This window comes from Hippichthys cyanospilos, chromosome 18 (assembly GCF_059441005.1).
Source record: "Hippichthys cyanospilos isolate Australia breed blue-spotted pipefish chromosome 18, RoL_Hcya_1.0, whole genome shotgun sequence".
Taxonomy (NCBI): domain Eukaryota; kingdom Metazoa; phylum Chordata; class Actinopteri; order Syngnathiformes; family Syngnathidae; genus Hippichthys; species Hippichthys cyanospilos.
Window position 1 is genome coordinate 6,848,605 of NC_142386.1, and position 19,966 is coordinate 6,868,570.

At 42.3% G+C, this 19,966-nt stretch overlaps 1 protein-coding gene across 5 annotated transcripts in view; it reads left to right on the top strand.

Annotated features, from left to right (window-relative positions):
- Positions 1–19,966, top strand: part of LOC148408739 (sorting nexin-19-like) — a 38,091-nt gene that overhangs the window by 3,283 nt on the left and 14,842 nt on the right. The window contains exons 3-14 of one of the 5 annotated variants that reach the window (XR_015868533.1): positions 769–2,192; positions 2,869–3,007; positions 3,105–3,205; positions 3,274–3,393; positions 3,634–3,752; positions 3,829–3,919; positions 4,257–4,395; positions 4,609–4,732; positions 5,824–6,008; positions 6,575–6,662; positions 6,996–7,181; positions 19,290–19,933. Coding sequence is in view for 2 of the 5 variants with exons in the window: in XM_088440252.1 (XP_088296378.1) it covers positions 789–2,192; positions 2,869–3,007; positions 3,105–3,205; positions 3,274–3,393; positions 3,634–3,752; positions 3,829–3,919; positions 4,257–4,395; positions 4,609–4,732; positions 5,824–6,008; positions 6,575–6,662; positions 6,996–7,110 (2,625 nt within the window). In the remaining 3 variants the exon portion in view is untranslated. Of the gene's footprint in view, positions 1–768; positions 2,193–2,868; positions 3,008–3,104; positions 3,206–3,273; positions 3,394–3,633; positions 3,753–3,828; positions 3,920–4,256; positions 4,396–4,608; positions 4,733–5,823; positions 6,009–6,574; positions 6,663–6,995; positions 19,934–19,966 lie in introns of those variants that run through there. The other 4 variants (XM_088440252.1, XR_015868531.1, XR_015868532.1 and 1 more) reach the window with 4 other exon arrangements.

The window sequence follows — 19,966 nt, forward strand, 5'->3', positions numbered from 1 at the left end:
TCTCGTTTTTTTTTAAGGTTTATTGATTTGTTACAAGTACTAAACTTATGCCCATTGTCTCTAAAAGGAAGCATATCTTCAATTTTTCACATCTGAAAGCGACACTTTGTCAGATCGTCTTTAATATCGTTAAACATGGCACTCGCGGCGTTTAGTGACACGGTTTGCTGTTGTCATGGCAACCAAAGTCTCGCGAGGAGACAAAGATGCTTTTACTCGAACTCGCATATTGTTTTGTAACTTTAATCAATAGTGCGATTGTGTTGTGGGAAAAAAACTACAGAAAACTACAGATTTTGATAATGACTAGTTTAGAAATTGTTCTAGCAGGTTTAATTTATACAAGTGGTTTTGAAACATGACCTCCCCTTATATTGTCGCTCCTCTGGTCATGTTCCAGATCAATTTAAATGTATTATTATTTCTTGATTTCATTTATTTTTTCTGCATCAATGGTTCAGCTGGTCAAAACAGTTACAAGTTTAAATAAAGTGACATTTTTTTAATTTTAGGCACTTTGATGCAGTTATTTTTTTCTTTTTCAGACTAACCTGTAACACGCGTATAAACCCTGAAAAGGTTAACATTTATTGAAAGTTGATTCGTGTTGTTTTTTTTTGTTTGAAGATAGATTATTTTAGATCGTTTATAGATAATTATCTTAGTTTAGATCGTTTATAGATAATGATCTTATTCTTATTTATTCGTACGCTCCGCCGCCTGCAGTTGAAGTTTTGTGATCATGGATAAAAACGTATTTCTTGTTAGGTTTCATCTGCTCGTCTGAGATGCCTTCCACTAAGTGGTCCCTGCCAGAGGTTCTGGGCCAGCGTAAACGACTGTTAGGCCTGGGTGTTCTGCTGGCCTGGTCGCTCCTCTTCCATCTGCTGGTCAACGTCTGGCTCCTGTGCGTCTTCACCAGTCTCCTGGTGGTTTTGGGAGGCTGGCTCGGCTCGCGCGCCGTCCTGGACGCCAACAGCCTTCTCCACTTGGAGCATTTCCTCCCCCTTGGCGGCGCCGCTCCGCCTCGGTGCTCTCCCGAGCACGAGCGAAGGCTCAATCGCGAGATCCACAACGTTGTACACAAAGCGGTGCGGGATTTCGTGTCGTCCTGGTATCGCACGCTTCTGCCGGACGTGGAAGGCGAGTTTGAACGCGCCGTTCGTAATTCCATGCTGGAGTCGGTGATGGAACTGAAGAAGCGCGCCGGGCAAGTGGATGCAAAAGGTCTGGTCCAAGGCCTCTTAGAGCTGTACGGAGGTCACCTGCAGAGCTACATGGCAGCCAGACGCATGCGGCTGGAGCCGGCGGGTCAAAAGCTTAGCCTTTGGCAGCTCTACCAGGAAGTAGACAGCCCCCATCCGGCCGTGAGGGACGCGGCCGCCGAGCTGGGCTACGCCAGAGCTCTGGTTAACATAGTGTTGCACGTGCTGGTTCCCTACCCTCAGATGGAAACCAGAACCGGCGGTTACATGGTTACCGAACTCATCACCTGCAACGTGCTCCTGCCGCTCATCGGCAGAGTTTCCGATCCCGACTGGCTCAACCAAACCGTCGTGGACGTTTTTACCCGTTCGCAAAAAGAGCAAGACGTCGCCTCGCGCAGGTGCGCCCTGCGCGATTCGCGGATGACCCGCCTGTCGTCTTCGGGTCGACCCGGCGAGAGCCACCTCGAGTCGTCGAGCGCCAATCGTGAGGAGGACGCATCTCGCCATGAGACTGGTTGCGGGAAATCGGAGAAGTTCCACGCCGCTCCGCTGGCGCCGCCGCCGTCCGAGCTCAACTGCTGCTCCCTCGACTCTCAGCTCCCAGAATCCAAGGTCTCGCTGGACTCCCTGCTGCTTTCCGACGCGGAAGACGACGGCGCCGGACGCTTGTGCGAATGCGCTCCCTCGTCCAACTTCTGCAACTCCATCAATTCAAAGGATGAGCCCGATGATTTTGGCTGCTTCGGCCCATTGAAAAATCTTGCGCCGAAGGCGGCGGCGCCTGCGGATTGCCGCTGGCCTGCGGGTACACCTCAAGAGAGATCCTCAACGGGTTCTTCCAACAGGCTTTGCCTCGGCCCCTTAAACTTTGACACGCCAAACAAGCCACCGGTAGGCATCCATAATGTGCAAATTGCGGGGACGCTCATCGCCAGGGAGCAGCGAGGCACCGGAATGCATCCTTATACTCTCTACACCATCACGGTAACAATACACTTTTTGGACCTTAGACCCGTCCATCTGCGACACGGGTGTGCATACGACCCGGCGGAACTCCCCTTGGTTTTGCCATTTGAAATGTAATTGCACCTCTACGACAGCAGAGGGTGCAGTGGCGCTCTCATTGTTCAAGTGTGTGCTGGAGTTTTAAACTTTTTCACTTGCTGTCAACAATATTTTTTTTCCTACACTTTAAAATTTAAGATTTAGAAAAAATAAATCAGCACAATGTTCTATACCTTTTTCTTCTGGTTAAAATCTTGAAGCTCTTATTATTTGTTGATTCAATTTCTTTTAACATCAAACCTGTTGCTCACAAATGTTTCAAGTTTAAATGAGGATTGACAGACATTTTTTTTAAATTTCAGCCACACTATTTTTATTTTTTCAAATTTCTGTCACCTATACAACCCCTTTAAAAAAGTAGTTAACATTTGTTGAAAGCTAATTCATCGTTCTGTATTTGTTTTTCAATGTTAAAAATGATACAATTTTAGGTGTACTTCTACAATGTTTATAGATGAATGAGCCTATTTCCAGCGAGTGGAGGGACGCAAAACGTTTCTCTATCCTCAGAGGCGCTTTGCAATCAATCATAAGACCTAAGTGAAGATGTATTTATTTTATTTTTTTCTCCTTCCTTTCATTTATCTTTTGTCAGTTTGAGACGGCAACAAGCCCCGAAAGCGGCGACCTTTTGCAACCTGCGACCTGCCACTCGGTCAACCGCAGATACAGCGAGTTCCTCAACTTGCAGACGTGTTTAGAGGAGAACCCAGAAGTGAAGAAGTTTGTCAAGAGTGAGGAGCATTCCAACTCTAACTTGCTTCATTCCTGATCCAAACGGATGGCTTGGTATGTTTTCACACAATTCCCGCTCATTTTCTTGTACTGCAGATGTAAAAGGTCCAAAGAGGATGTTCCCCGACCTTCCCTTTGGCAACACGGATGGCGACAAGGTGGAAGCTCGGAAAGGTCAACTGGACGCCTTCCTCAAGGTTGATGTTGGCTCCGAACGCAATCCGCCACGTGCGGCCCTTCCAATTGGATCTCTTTTGTTTTATAGCAACTTAACAGCATACCCGAGACGGCTCGGAGTGAGGACATGCAGGAATTCCTGTCTCTCAACTCCGGGGTTTGCACATATTTTGAGAAGAGGCCTTTTGCCAGGTCAAGAATCGATAAGGTGACAAGCAATTACTCCACCGTGGACCATGATACCAAAATCTCAAATTCCAACTCCAAACCAACTTTTTGGGATGTATATTCAACCCAAAAAGTTGGGTGATATGAATATAAGAAAATATAGCCACGGGTTTTGCGCTGTTTTGTGCAAAACGACCCAATTTGGGGATTTGCCCATTTTAACCTCGTGGTTGTTTGTAAATAAATGGAAAACAAACAACCAACCCCCTCCCACACATAGATGATGGAAAATGCTTTAGACACATTGAAGACAGCCTTCCCTCACCCCGAGGCCACGAGTCCAACGGAGGACCTGGAGGGAGACTCCGATGGGAGAACGCTGGACGGCAGAAAATACAGGTGGAACACAACAACTGTCGACTCATTTGTCTTTTCTCTTAAATGACCGAAGCTGTCCTTCAAAATGTTCGCCCAGGAGGCTCATGTTCCCAAGCAAAGCGTCTCCATCTCTCAATATGCCTGACTTACATCCTAAAGTCACATATTGCTTTAGTGAAGGCAGCCCTGTAAGTTCTCATATAGTAAAGCAGAGGTGTCCAAACTAGGGCCTGAGGACCTTTTGCGGCCCACGACATCCGCTAAAAACACAGTTTTCGCATGGCCTGCAATGCTATTAAAAAACAAACAAAAAAGATGGTTGTAAACACACAGTTTTGTATATGACTACATTAAAAGGCAAAGCGTAATTCTTTGATTAATTAAAATAAATAAAGTGGCCCTTTTCGTCTTTCTGTTTTTCTGTATGTGGCCCTCAGAAAAAAAAAGTCTGGGCACCCCTGCAGTTGACAATTACACATCAGTGAATGCATTTGTATAGCAAAGATCTTGTCCAATTCCTTGTAGGTGCTCAGTGGCATGTCCTTGTCCAGATTGGAGAGCTTTGTCCTGGAGCAGGAAAGACTTTTATGCCAGGTCCAAAGCAAAGACAAAAACAAGCGCAGGGAGCCCTTGGGCACCGACAAGAAGAAAACGCAGAGTACAGGTACGTAGTACACACCCTTTTCTCTCAGTGTTTCATTTTTGTTTCGTCCCTTCAACTGTCTTTCATTAAAAATGCATTTTGCTTTACAGTTGTGTCGGTAGGTGCAGTTTTGAGCCACATGAGGGCAGCACAACACCGCATTTTCTATTTGCTTTTATTGAAAAGGGATGCTGTATCTTGCTGTTATATTATGGTTTTTTTTTTTTTTTTCAGACACAGCTGTGGCGGATGTCGCGCTGAACATTTTGTGTTTGTTGATGAAGGACCAGTGGAGTTGGCTGTGCACCGAGAACATCCAGAAGGCCATCAGGCTCATCTTTGGCACTTTTATTGAGAGGTTGGATTTAAATCATCACAAGATGCATTTTTCGAGAATGAATATCAGACTTTCTCTGATGACGTTCATACCTAAAAATTCTATTGTTATTCCATTAGTTCATTTATAGAAAGCGTCACAAGTATTCATTTCGACTATTGACAACTTTAATTCATTTACATTGGAAATCTCTTGTTTTATTGAAGTGGTCAATAGCAGGGATATTATCAATGCCAGGGACGTATTTTCACGGTTTTACGAGTCCAGACATTCAATCTAAGATACTTGAGTATCGATTTAATACGTAAACATGATATTATTCCAAAAGGGATTGATAATGTGGATTTCTGGAAAATTACAGTCCACTAATTCGCCTAAAACTGTTCATTGTCACTAGAGGGCAGGCTTGTATTCTAAAGGGGCATTGTAAGCTCATGTGAGCGTTAATCGGCTTTCAAAGGCAGTGGTACCTTCAAAGTGCGGCATGCGCAGGCAGTTTCCTCAAATCAAATCGTGAAATGTAAAGATGCGGTTAAGATTTATGGCAGGTATTAATGAGTGTAAGAATACTGCAAAAAACCACAGACATGAAAATGTTCTCCTCCTTCCTACAGATGATCAGTCTTTGGGCCTGTTCTTGAGTAAGGAGAGTTACTTGGGAATGTTGCATGGCACGTGCTCAGGCTTCCCTTCCAAGGCATTATTGTTTTCGTTGTTGTTTTGTTTTCATGTGAAATCCAATTCTGACGCCAAATTGGACGTTGCGATTTCAACAAAGGCATGTGAGTGATTAACGCTGGGCCTGTCTGCCGGCAATGTCTGTGGGAAGCGCCTCTGTTTAGGCTCCAGAGTTCCGCTGGCATTAATGTCATTGCTTTGTGTCAACATGAAGTCATTCAAGACGCCGCTTTCACGTTTGAACCTTCAACGCTTCCTTGTGTTTCATCACTTTACACGCATCGCGCGTACACTTACAAAGGTGATGGCTAATTGGCCCAAGCGGATGCAGGTGGGAGTGGCCCACTTGACCAGATACACAAGCTCCCGCTCTTACGTGTTGCGCCCCTTTGCACGTATCGCACGTACATTTGCGATGATGCTTTTTGCCCCAGGTGGATGGAGGTGGGAGTGGCCCACTTGACCAGCGCCCCTTGTTGGGTCATTTACCTGCAGGTGCTGCAGGAAGCCGTGTGGCCCGGAGGCAGCCTGCCCGCCCAAGCGCAGCCGGAACGTAGCGCCGTAGAAAGGGAGCAAACCAAGGAGCGATGCCTGGAATGTCTCCTGCGCCTAGTCCCGGGTTCGTGCCGCATTTACAGCTCGCCCTGCGTCACATACTTTACTTTGACCTAATGCAGGGGTCTCAAAGATGAATTTGTCATGTATTAGGATGAACCCATTAGTCCGATGTCCTTACAAGTGAACCCTTGCCACACTTGTATCTAGCTTCACTATGCTACTCGGAGCAGGTAAAATCCTTCAATTGCCCCAAAGAGTTTCACAACGGGCAGGGGGCGTCATCTGCGCCATTACCAGACATTCGGCTCTTATAAATAGTCACATTTGTATTTCTTTTTCAATTGACTCTCCTGACAGTGGCAAACCAGGCCACCCAGGTCCAAAATGAGACACTGCAGCAACGTTTTTTTCTGTTTCATTTTCCTTGCACTTCACTCTTCCCCTTGAAAAGAAGTTGTACAACCACATACAGTAATTTGATTGGGGCATTTTCCTTCCGCTGGATGATTGATTTTACCAGTCCAGGCCACTTGAGAGTAGGTTTTCCTCCATTTGGTTCTGAGCTAAAATGAGTTTGACACCCCTGACCCTAATCTGTCTGGTTTTTGTGGATGTTTATGGCTGCAGAGCTCATCACTGACATGTTAGGCAGTGACAAATACAGACTGAGCTTGGAGACAATGTTGGAGTCTTTGCAAGATCACCACATTAACAAGTGAGTCATCAAGCATCTCAAGGAAAAGTCAAGTCAAAACATTTCCCTGACCACAATATGCCTAAGCAGCCACACTAGTCGAAAAACATCTAATTTCACAAAGGCGACAAAATCCACTCGTTTTTATCCATATCACGCTTTCTGTCGAGTAAAAATGACATCACAGGGCTATAGAAATTCAAAGAATCCATTCCAGACGACCCAAAATATTAGCAAAGAAAACATTTGATGGAAATAAAGAAATATTGTATATTGTATTTGTATTATATTTCTTGCATATTGTAACTGCATGACACACAATGATGTTCAGTAGTCTTTCTTGTTCGTGTGCAGGCATCTCCTTTACTGCATCTGCGACTTGCTGCTGGAATTTCTGATACCCGAGTCAAACGATGAGTCCTTCCAGAGGTCTCTTGTGCAGAGTCTGCGCAAAGATCCACCCACTTGATGGCCGCATTTCGCCGAAGGTGCGAGCCCAGGCCCACATGAGGGATGCGTACCTGGCTTGTGTGATTTAAGGTCGGGATTCTGGCTCAGTTTTCAACAAGCCTAAATTTTCCTCTGCTAGGGTGACCCAACCGGGATGTTTGTCCAGACGGATATTGTTAGCCTGAACATAGGTAATTATTTTAATTTAGTTGAGGGTTATGCTCCATTTAGCTATTCATCCCAATTTGAAGACATATTAGCATTTATAAAGAAATACCATTTGAGAGAAACGAGCCCTTAATATTGTTTCCAGCCGCTGAATGTCTTCAAGTGAATCATATTGTATTGTAATGACCAGTTTGTTTGAAAGCGATTCAATTGCATTTAGCAATAGCATCGACGTTTTAAGAGTTACGATTGTAAAGATCTGGCGAGCAGCGCCAAAAGTCGAAAGAGCCAAAAGTTGTTTTGATCGGCCTCTCGTAATAATCTCCCGCTGATCTTCTGACCCTTTCACCCAGACAAGCACTTTGATGACTTTTTTCTAGTATCAAAACATCCAAAGTGTTCTTTGGCACTCGTGCGATCCATATGGGCCATGAGAAAGCGTAGCAACCTTCCCTTTCTATTTGACCCAAAATTTTCATTAAGAAAAACGAGCAACCACCAGCATGGATCAAGTGATTCCATACGCCAACATAAATCACTTCGAGTCATCAACAAAAGGCACCAGCGCGCACATTTTTCACCATTCCCATCACCCGTAACCTTAAATCAGTTGCACTCTGCTTATCATATTTTGCAGAATCAAACTTTTCTCACTCCTTTATGGGGGGTGTTTTGATAATATGAGTTGCTTGGGAAAATATTTGAGGCTTTTCGCTGTGCCTCTAAAGCTTGTGAAGAAGGCCTGCGAATGTTGTGATGATTGGAAGTAGTAGTCATGTTAATATCAATAAAATTGACGTGGCAAACGTCCCACTGGATGAATGCAAAATTCCCACAGGCACACTCTAAATGCCTCTTCCCAGGAAAGTGGAAGCTTTTAAGGCCAAGGGCCAAGGGGATTTCCACCTCTTATAGTTTGTCGTGGCCAGGTGTTCCAAAGCTCTATTTTAAGAGAAAGTGCGATAAAAAGTATGTACTGTAAGGTGGGCGCGGGGGGGATAATGAGGAAAAAGGAGATGTTGGGCGCCGCTCATGAGCTGCATCCAAGTCCTGGCTCTGGCTCCGTCTTTTGCATCAAGTCTTGGCTCCGCGTCGGGGGATTTTCTAAAACATCACGTTTTCTGGAATTCACGCTGTGTCTCAGCAGAATTTAACAAAAGAAGCAAAACATCAAGTCATGTTCTTGATGATGAACACATTGTATTACCGTGAGCATGTGATTTTATCAAGTCCACCTTTTTTGCTCACTTGTGGAACTTTACACCTTACTGTATGTTTAAAACAGAAACCAATTGCCACACGTGGTTTTATGGTTTGTTAAAAAGTGATCAGTAGTAACAACAACCACGTCGGGTTGTCAGCATGAAAATGCGCAGACTATTTTACGTCAATCATTCATGAAGCATTCAAGTGCTGCTAGCTAGCGGCTAATTCCTGCAGAAACAATGAAAGCCGAGCCGCCTTGAAAAGCTGGCAATATGTGCCGGATGTGACAATTAAGTCGTTTGTCAATTGAACTGGAAATTGAGCGTGATTTCACAACAACATTGTGTTGTTTTGTATGGAAAGTCAGGTGCGAAAGACTAGTGAAGTTTGGACGCCGCAACACGTTACCCGAAACCTCAGTGCAAAAGTGAACAAAGCCATTTGTATTCATATACAGTATAAAACTTCCTGGTGCGTTTTACTGTTCTGCGGGCTATTGACAATTGTTGCTGTGTTTGGCTTGACATTTAATTTTGACGTGTGCACTAATAAGCGCATACCCCAGGCAAGAAAAAAAATAATGCCTCAAGTGGTTTTTCAATCCGAGGTACCGTATTTTCTGCACTATAAGGCGCACCGGATTATAAGGCGCACTCTCAATTAATGACACATTTTCAAACTTTTCCATATATAAGGCGCACCGGATTATAAGGCGCACCCTTCAATTAATGACATATTTTAAAACGTTTTCAATCACAATATAGTAATACTCAAAGTAATAACAATAATAACTCTAAACTCTCAATAGCATAATAACTCGATGTCAATATGAGCAACCTTGTTCAACTGTAAACACACAAAAGAAGCAGGTCAAGCTTACTGCATCAGTTCATTCCCCATCTACGAATCCCAATCTCAATATTGATCCATATATAAGGTGCACCTGATTATAAGACGCACCATCGGCTTTTTTAAAAAAATAAGGCTTATAGGTGCGCCTTATAGTGCGGAAAATACGGTACTCAAAATACGCAAGGACTGCTTTCAGCGCTTGTTGAATGACAATTTTGTTCTCCCAACATTTTAAATATACGTTTTAAGACTAAATTGACGGCCTCATTTTTGCTGACTTGAGGAAATGTAGGCCGACTGCATTACAGTGGCCATGATGTTGCTTGGTATTTTTTAGTTGGTTTAAAAAAAATGATGTTTTGACCCACCTGTAACAACAAAGTCATAGCGCGCAGCGCCACTTACGCATGGCAAAGATGAGGTGACCCCTCACGCCCCCGGCCCCGTTTAGGGCCTCCATTACTGTTTGGGTTTGGTTTCTGCAAAGCGCCGCGGGGTTACGTAACGCTTAGCGCCGAGGGAAGATTTATCGGACAGGTGTTGGGAGTTTTGGTCATAAAAATGACGAGCGGGGTCAGGTCAGAGGCACATGTGGGCAGGAGAAAACACAGCTTTTTTTTTTTTTTTCCCGCTTCGCACCATGTGCTGAACATGGACGTCAGTTGTGTGTTTTCACGAAGGATGAAAGAGTTGCAAAAATGTCGCATTTCATATCATTCACAATCTGTATGCGTTTTGGATACCCGAATTTGAATAACACTTGAGGAAGTTTGCTTTAATATATCCGCTGTATGCACTGACCTGACTATAATATTTGTGTTTGGAAAAGTAGTTTGGAAAGTATGAGCAACATTTCCACATATCACCATCTGCTCTGTTTAAAATTTTTATAGACAAGAAGCTAGCACCTTTTCCGGTTTCTAAATTTCATGAATAATGAATAATGAATGGGCGCCGAAATGCATTTGCAGCAACAACGTCAATGTGCTGACAATTACGGAGCTTTCATATGAACACAATCTTTTCGAAAAGAAAAACACATACTGGAACAGGGACGACTTTTGCCATCTGATCGTTGATGCTTTGGGGCTTTTTACGAGGTCAATTTATTCTCCATAAAATCTTAAACAGCACATTATGTCAAAATGAGTACACCCAAAGTCGGCCCAAAGTCAATGCAGCGGATGGGTAAGAAATAACTTTATGCCTATAATTGACCTTTTATGGGTATGCCCTACATTTGAAAACATCTGTACGCATTGAAAATATTTCTTTTTCAACTTGCATCGATGCTGACCCTGCATAAAAAAGAGACGTAATGAAATGTTGATTGATTATGTAAGGCACACAAAAAAAGACTAAGCTGTAACTGGTATAAACGCTGTAAAAAATACTTAACAGTTGTTGAAAGTTGATTTATATTGTTTCTTTCTTTCTTTAATGTTAAAAAGGATACTGGTTTTGTTCCACTTATACAATTTTTTATCGATAATAACCTTATTAATCTTATTTATAGTCAGTGCGTCAAGTTGGGGGGGGGCACAAAAAGTTTTCTCTTGCTTAACGGGGGCTTGGCAAAATATAATTGAGAAGCATTGATATATTCGGTGATGCAGTGGTTTGCACGTCCACCTCACAGTTCAGGGACCTGAAAAACCACCTCGCTCTAGTTTTCCTATGTAGAGTTTGCATGTTCTCCCCGGGCCTGCGTGTATTCTCTCCGGCTTCCTCCCGCACTACAAAAACAGGCATGCCAGGTGCATTGGACATACTAAATTGTCCTGAGGTGTAATTGGGTGCGTGAATGCTTGTGGGTCTGCGTGCCCTGCAAATGGCTGGCAACCAGTTCAGGATGTCCCCCGCTTACTTTTTTTTTTTTTACTATTTTTACTTTTTTCACCTGTGAGACTGCGGTGATTCAGGGCTATACAAATAGCCCTTGACTTGACAGCGTGATATTTTTCTCAGTATCAATCAAAATGACCATCTTAAAGTTGATATTTTTCCCATGAGGACTTGCATTTTCAAGGCATGCTTAACTGGTCACGGAACATTCAAGAAGCTTTTAGTTCCCTCAAATACTGATGTCCTTTTGTGTCAACATTCATGGGTATAACGTCAAAATCCTTGATTTTCTGTTCCGTCATGTTTACGTGACGGGCACTCTTCCGTCCGGGCTTTGATCCGTGCTGACGAAAATGTAACACCCCGGAGTAGCGGATGATTCTCCTGCGGGCCAAGTGCTCCGCCTTTGACGAATGAGCAAGTAATCCGCCGATGAGTGAATGTTTGCCGGGTAGCGTATGAGAAACGTAAGCGCTCCTCTTTCACACAGTCGGCCTGCTCACTGTTATATCACCCAGCGCTGGGAATTTTCTTCACCCGCATGTGAGGAAGGTGGATGTTTTCGGTGACCCGGTGAACTTTTTAAGGTGCGGGTGAGGACCATATTTGTTGAGCCTGGTCTGAAGGCGGAATATATCATTTTCTATTAGTATTTATTCGGTAGCTGGCATCACCGTTAAAGTGATTGTACTTTATATCACAACTAGCCATTTTTAATACACTAGTTGTTTGCATCAAGCTCTTTAGTTGGAAGTTATTAGAGTTGCCAAAGGTGAGGAGTGGAGTAGATCCTGGAGCCAGGAACTTAGACAGCTTGTTTTAGGACATTTGCATTTTTTGTAGACATTAAAGTGTGAATCCTATCGTTAAGGACCAAAGTAAAGCCACATTATTGGCATATCTTGATAAAGCACTTTTAGAATGACTCATTTCTATCCATTATGGTCATTACCCATTTACACGTACAATGGTGGCTTTGATGGTGTTTTTCCGGAGATCTCGACCAAAATGATGTATTGCCGGTGCAGACGCACGCAAACATGTTGTAGCTAAGCGATTGAATCCAATTGGACAAATAGCCACAAGAAAACACTTACAGAATGTTAAGAGTCAATACAATTCTGCCTTTGCGACTTTGGATTGGCACTGGGAGTAGTATTAAGTTCAATTGCTGTTAATCCCAATAAGGTTGCTTAGACCTCAGCCTTGCTCAACTCCCATCATACAACTAGATCCTCCAAGACTGATGTGTTACTTACCGATACTGACGTGCAGCAAGGCAGATTCGAGCTGCCAGGTTCAGAAAATTGAGGAGCAGATGAATCATTCCATAAAGATGTCTTATCCAAAATGTTCTGTCCCCTCAGAACATTTGGTTTTGCTTTCCAGGGGTGAAAGCTGGAAGGCAAAGAGCCATTTGGGCTTTATCAGAGATGCTGGAGCTGGTCTGTGTGTTTTGTGCTATGATGGCTCTTTTTACTGCCAAGCCTCTGCGACGTGACTCCGTTGCAGCTGGGCCTGGAGTCGGACTCCAAGAACACCGAGGTGGACGCCTCGGGCCCTGAAAACCCAGCTCGGCTACATGACTTGAAGTGTTATGCGGTGCAGTTGCTATGGTCCTTTGCCGGCCGGCTTTATTATGTCATAAAATATTGACGTCCGACAACTGTGTTGCCATGTCATGTAAAGCTGTCTTCCTACGAGTCTGGTTTCCTGAGTCTAGTTTCTAATGTCTGTTGTGGTTTCTTTGTTTTTTTTTGTATATAGACTGCCTACCTCTCCTCTTCTAGGTCCAAATTAGGATCCTCCTTTGACAATTTGTAATGTCCTGAAGAAAAAATATCCCTCCCATGTCCACTTTAGATGAACATTTTAATGTTCCAGGACAATGCCTTTCATGACATTAAATATCCGTATATTCAATTTCATAATCGTAAACAAAGAACTGGATCCATTTTCACCGTGGCTGAATGAAAGAACAAACGCCAGCCTAATTTTCAGTATAATGGCAGCCTTCCGGGTTCATGACTTTAATTACAACATAGGTTTTGTTATGCCAGGGATGATACAATCCAACAATTTGCTGGCATTATTCCATGCAAGGAATGTTTTCATTTTTCTTTTAGTGCCATTGTTCCAACAACAAGGCTCATTCATGCTTAAGGAACAGCTGTCCCTAGCAAACACGCCGCACTTATGTCACGTAGTATGTAGCGCCAGGCCCGGTTGCGCTGCATCAAGCTATATTGCGCAATGATGCACGTTCCCTGACGGGCATATGATGCCATAAAAGTGTTGTTGATACAACGTGCGTGTGACAAGTTTACATCGTGGCCAGTTTTACGACAAATCTCCCTCGGTCTTGACTTTCATTTGCCCCGCAGAATATAAATCCCGCAGCCCTCCAAGCGGTTCTGCCGTGTGTAAAAATTCATAATAATGTTGCACTCCTAGTGTCACGGGGCACGTGAATGGGCGTACACTGCCGGAAAGTGCTGCTTGAGTAACGCGCGCTGCTGGATGCGCTTTTACGAGTCCTCTGTCATTGCAATGACAGAACACTTAATTCTGGGACTCTCGGTTCTTTTAATTTAAGGAGCAGACGTCCTGTCTGGGCCGCTTTGGATCGGACCCCCTTTTGGACATGTGTGCGGAACATGCCGAGAACTTCAAAATGTCAATCATTACAGGTTAGGTCATAGGTGTTGAACTCCAGTCCTAAAGGGCCGGTGTCCTGCATGTTTTTTTGTTTTCTCCCCCCAATACACCTTTTTCAAACGATGGGCTTATTAGCAAACCCTGCAGGAGCTTGAAAATGATCCTAATCGTTTGAATCAGGTGTGTTTGAGAGAGAGAGATCGAAAACATGCGGGATACCGGCCCTCGAGGACTGGAGTGCGACATCTGTCGCTGAGCTGAAGTTTTTTAGAATGTGACGTTCAAGTCGTCGCCACGTGGCTTAATATCGCGTTTGTGGATTATGAAATAAGAGGCAAATATCAAGAAGGCGGACATTTTGTTACTGGTATTGCAGTGTCGCAGGTAATGGCCAGTCACGGTGTATCTTTTTTTTCCTCTGTTTGGTCATGTGATATTCAAAAGCTGAGCTGTGATGGCTGTTACATGACCCATAAGCAACGAGATGTCATTTTCAATTGACAGCGACATAATGGCTCAAATGGAAAAAAAAATTGATTTTTTTATTTTACATGCAGGATAACAATGTTTAACCATTGTGCACACACTTTGGAAACTATACACATTGTTTGTTTTTTTCCTAATTTTGTAAATTTTTTAAAGGCATTTACAATTTTTTTTCCTTCAACCACTCAAATTGTTCAGTGGCATCAGTTCTATCCATACATATGTAGGTTATATTTATTAACACCCCCCAAAAATATGACATGAATCATTGTCGTCATAAATTTTCATCAATTGCGCAAGGCATTCTGCGAACGGGCAACAGGGACTATAATGAACATCCGGATAAAATTGACGCCTATTGAAATGCATTGGGAGGAAAGAAACAAAATCAAGGCTTTATTCATCCTATTTATTTTAAATGAATCTGTTGATGAATTCATTATCTTTTTCTGCCACATGTTGTCATCAGCCAAACAAAGCCATATTAACGGGGCCCTAGTTTTGAAGATAATTTGTTTAGACAAACTTTGGTCGGAAATTTCAACACATCTTGCATAAAAAGCGAGCAAACGTTGTGCCAATCATCTTGAAAAGATGTTGTCAAAATGCGCAATGTCATGACCCTGCATTGAATTTGTCACAATAAGCGGCAGCGGAATTATCCAGCGAGAGCCTGCGGAACGTCTGTCTGCTGCACGTACAAGCAGGTGCTTTCAATCTGCTTCCCCACAAGATCAAATGTCCTTACATGGAGCTCTGCTGAGTCCAAAGTTGACTATTGTGTCATGTATTTCTTCATAAATAGCAAAATAAAGCGCTCTTCATCAGCAGGCTTCTGAGTTCATGGAAACAGCCTTGCCGCTTTAATGTGCACATCGGTCCGCTTTTCACTCATTCGTTCAGAGCTCTCCTATACTTTGAGCTGAGACTAAATGGAAAGAAATAAACGCTTCGCTTACGCTCCAGGACTTTACAAGGCTGGCGCTGGATGTGAGGTTTACCTTTCTATTAAACAAATCTATTTTAAGTCCGAAAATGTTACGTTTACAACGCCGTGGGTTGATGGTCACTCTAATTCGATCCAGATGATATAACAGTGAAATTGAATCAAAGCAGACCTACAAAAGATGGCCGTTATGAACAATCGCTTCATTATCTAAGGGTGAATATCCATTTATTATCCAATTAACCTTCATTCGGGAAGCATTTTTGGGTTGAAAAAAAAAGACTTAAAACATGCCATCAGTGTTGGATTTATTCAACTTTATAGACCCTTTCAAACTTCATTTGTATTGGTCCGCAAAAAAATAATCAACCTAAAGTGTCCTCTTTTGGATCATAGAAGCAGTCTGTTATCAAAAAGAAAGAAATTCATTATCAATAAATATTTTTCCACAAAAAAAATATAAAGTGACAGACATGTTCTAAAAAATGTATACAAATAAATATTTGTCGACAGAAAAATATTAAATATAATACATGGAGTTTGGGGGTTACTGTAGAGATCTGTTCACAAAAATAAACCATTAACTTAATTATTCATAAATATTCGTCCACAAAAATAATTAACATAAAGTATCAGACCTGTTCTCAAAAAGAGATAATTATAAATAAATATTTGTGCACAAAAAAATAATTAATATAAAGTATCAGACCTGTTCTCAAAATGAGATAATTATAAATAAATATTTGTCCAAACAAAAAATATTAAACACAAAGTGTTCTGTTTTGGGATTACTGTATAGATCTGTTCACAAAAATAAATAATTATTAATAGATATTTGTACCCCCAAAAATAACCAATAAAAAGTGTCAGACCTGTTCCCAAAAAGAAATAATTCTAAATAAATATTTGCCCACAGGAAAAAAAAACAAAAACTTTTGTGATCATATCAGAGATGTGTTCACAAATTGAAATCATTAACTTGACACATGGCCCACGACAAGTTGGGTCAAACCAGTCTTGCACGGGGAGAATCTGGCTTCTTACAATGATGAAATTGAATAACCTACTGAACATCAGATTTGTCACAATTAATTCAATAATTACTTTGAAAGGCTTTTTGCACGTTTGTTTGTTTTATTTCAACTCTCGCGTCCACTCTGAAGTTCCTTCGAGTACCCCCATTTGAGAACCACTGATTTAGATGATAGAAAATGAGTCCGCTTGACACGTGGAGCTGCCTCCAGCGTACATCATAACAATGTTCGTTTTGAGCTGTTGCTAGCTTGCGCGTGGACACTATGTCATAGACTGGCCGGCAAATTGCTCTGCGCTATACTCGGCTTTCCAACAAGAGATTGACAACACATTTCACACACGCACAGCCTCGCAGCAGGGAATTTTACGCATGGTTGCGCTCGCTTGTGTTCGGGATGGAAAACTGGCATCCGGATCCATCACTTGTTGCTGCGCATTCTCGTCAAATTGGACCGACAACTCACTTGCTTCGATGACACGGGAAGAAGACGTTTATGTGGGCTGATGCATAACACGTGCGGCATATTGTTTCCATGTTTTCTTGGCTCTCCATTGAACTTTTTGATTTATTCCGATTTTGTTTGATGTTTTTCTAACTTTACCCCAAGTTCACGTTAACCGCTGTGCAGGATTTGGATGATTTGGGGGTTATTTTCAAGGTACAAGGTTTAAATTGCGGCAGATTGAAAAATTTATGAAGATAAATTCCAACAAAGAGCACACAAGACAAAAGCGGGCGTACGCTTGGTATTTTAAGAATACACTTTTAGTAAGTGTGCGTCCATAATATTCAGTAATGCACCTTGCACTGCATTTGAATCTTATAGTGGCAAGATGTTCTTGTTTTAACAAAACTCTAGCAGAAATCGGTGCGCATTTTAAATGAATTGCTTATTTGCTATTTCATTTGCTAAATGAAATGCTTTTTTGTTATGGAGCAAAAAAAAGGTACAAAAGACTGTGATTTACCACCACTGCAATGGCTATCTACTAATCAAGGCCTCTTAAAGTAATATTCATTTTTCATCCTGATTTACTGGAAGGAATAGGCAACGCTGAAGAGAAGTAGTGAAAGAACGACCATTTAACATGACTGTTGCAGAGAACAAACGGTTAAACTACACTCTGAGACCATAAAAATGCGGCCATTTGATGGTAGACCACTTCCTGATCCTAATTGCTGCAATTCATAAAAGGCAGAAGCCCACAAAAAAAAAAAGCTTGTGTGGAGTTTCCCCAAGTACTTCATGCCACTAAACCATAATCTGCATTTAATTGAAGATTCTAAATTGTATATATCCTCCTGAGACCCAGCCTATTCATTTGTGTCCACTGTAGCGGACATTTGTTTTTGCTCTGTATCTTTTGAATCATTCAAGCAACCCCTCAAATTCCTAATGTACTCTGTAGATGACATCCTGACTTTTGCAAGCGTTTGGGAGGGATGCAATTCACTTTTCGGTCCTGCTGAGACAACAAATGAATAGGCTGGGGCTCAGGAGCGTCTAAAGAAAATGGGACTGGTCCAGCGTGCTGCATTCCGCTCATTCATAGTGAATGCCATTGACAATTACGGACGCCAAAGGGCTGGCGAAGCCGCCGAAGATCCAATTTAACAGGGCTGTTGAATCTTACACTCGTCCACTGCCATTGACGGCTATGGACGTCAAGTGTCCGTTTTGACAGGATGGAGCTGAGTTGCGTAACAAAATTTGATGCAACCTGCTTTATATAACGGATGTTCCGTTGAAGCGTAAATTGCAGGCTGGACGGGAGCTTATTGGGCTTTTAGTGGTAATCATCGCTAACTGCAGGCAGCGTATTGCCACACCATGTATTTACTTCCAACTACTGTAAATTTGGAGCGGACGTGAGGCAGATGTGCGAGTAAATCATGCGAGTCGGACGCGTAGAGCATCTTGGCCTTCCAACTTTTACATGATGAAAGGTCCAGTTGCGTTCATCTTTCGGGAAAACATGAGTTGTCCCCTGGAGTCCTCAACTTACTCGCGAGGAACCCTGACACGCTGTCATAGTTTGCCTGTCCTTTCTGATTTGCCCATTGCGCCGTCGCTGCCCAATGTCGAAAGTAGTAAGTGTGACGTATTGCTGACATTGTCCGGGATCTGAATGGGGACCTTCCTTCCTGTTTGCTTTCCGCTTGGTTCTGTATTACTGACAGATTCTCCTCCCACTCCGTTTTAAGTAAACTGAGCGGTTTAACTACACTGATTGCAGCTGCTGCTGTTGGGCCTGCTCAGGAACTTGTTTATGTCATCTAGTGGGATTATTTACAAGGTGAATATCTGTCCATCTGCACGTACAGCTCTGTGTGGGCCAACACATTGTGAAGACGCCCGGGTCGTTCAGTACAATGCTTGTCTTTTCTTCGTGGCAAATGAAAAAAATTACTCACACCTCAATTTGAGGTACTGAAAAGTTAATTACTCCGATTTATTGCTGTCATCAAATGTGAGTGAGCCAGTTTGCAATCATGCACGTCGCACGTTTTTCTTTTGACGCTTGCAGGTAGTTTGAGCAACAGAGAACATGTTGATAGAATAAGAAAATTTGCTCTGTCCATTCAAAAAAGTTGAGATAAATGACACATTTGAATGACTTTAATTCATCTCTTTGTTTAAAAAAAAATATTGTTTTAAAACATTTCTCATCTTCTTCTGCCACTGAAATGCCCTCCCATTAACAAAAGGAGCCTGTCAGGCTATGCCAAAGACAATGACAGCCAATCGGTGTCCACTTGAGGATGTGATTGACCTTTTGTTGCCCAGCCCTCAACAACTCAAGCAATAGAAGCTTACCACATACAAGCATATAGAAAGGATACATGCAGAGATTAAAAACACACACACACAAAATATTTATACTGGATATACATATATACACGCACACATGCACATACAACAACCAAACAATGTGATCTAGTGAATTTTTTCGGTGAAATTAGTCAGTTGTGGTTTGACGCATGTGCCATTCATTTGCAGTCTGGATGAGGAGCGAAGAATATCTCCTGCAGTGACAATTCTCCATGAGTCTTCAATAATACTGTACCACAATCAAATAGCTTGATTTATGGCATGTCATTTTTTAAAAATTATTGCTAGATGAATTGGAAACGTGGTGGAAATTCAGTGGGATCTAATTCTTTGTGTGTTTGGGGGATGATACAAATCTTGTGGGAACAGTTTGAAATAGTGAAAATGCACAATATGCTATTTTAAGTAGTAGAGAAATATGTTTTCATCCTTTAACCTTAGAGAATGAATTATGTAGTGTCTTGGGGCAAAATAGAGCAACTTTAATAAAGCATGTGAACAGCTTGTCCACATTTTGAGCGACAGCAAATGTAATCCCATATAACCTGTACAAATGCTCAAATGAAGGCGCACACACACATGCCTTTGCAATCATGGCAAAATCGTTGGCGAACACACACGGGATCGTTACTCTTGGCTCAAAGCGTGATGATTGTGATCATTTTCTTCTTTGTGGCTGACCTGCATATTTCTTACAAAAATATGTTTTGTTTTTCGTTGGGTTTTTTTCACAACATGGTTGTGTGTGTGTGTGTGTTTTCATGAAAATTTACTGTATCTTGTTGTTATATTAAAGCCTCTTTATGACTTTTTTCAAGGGACAGCAATAACTATGGCGTTATATT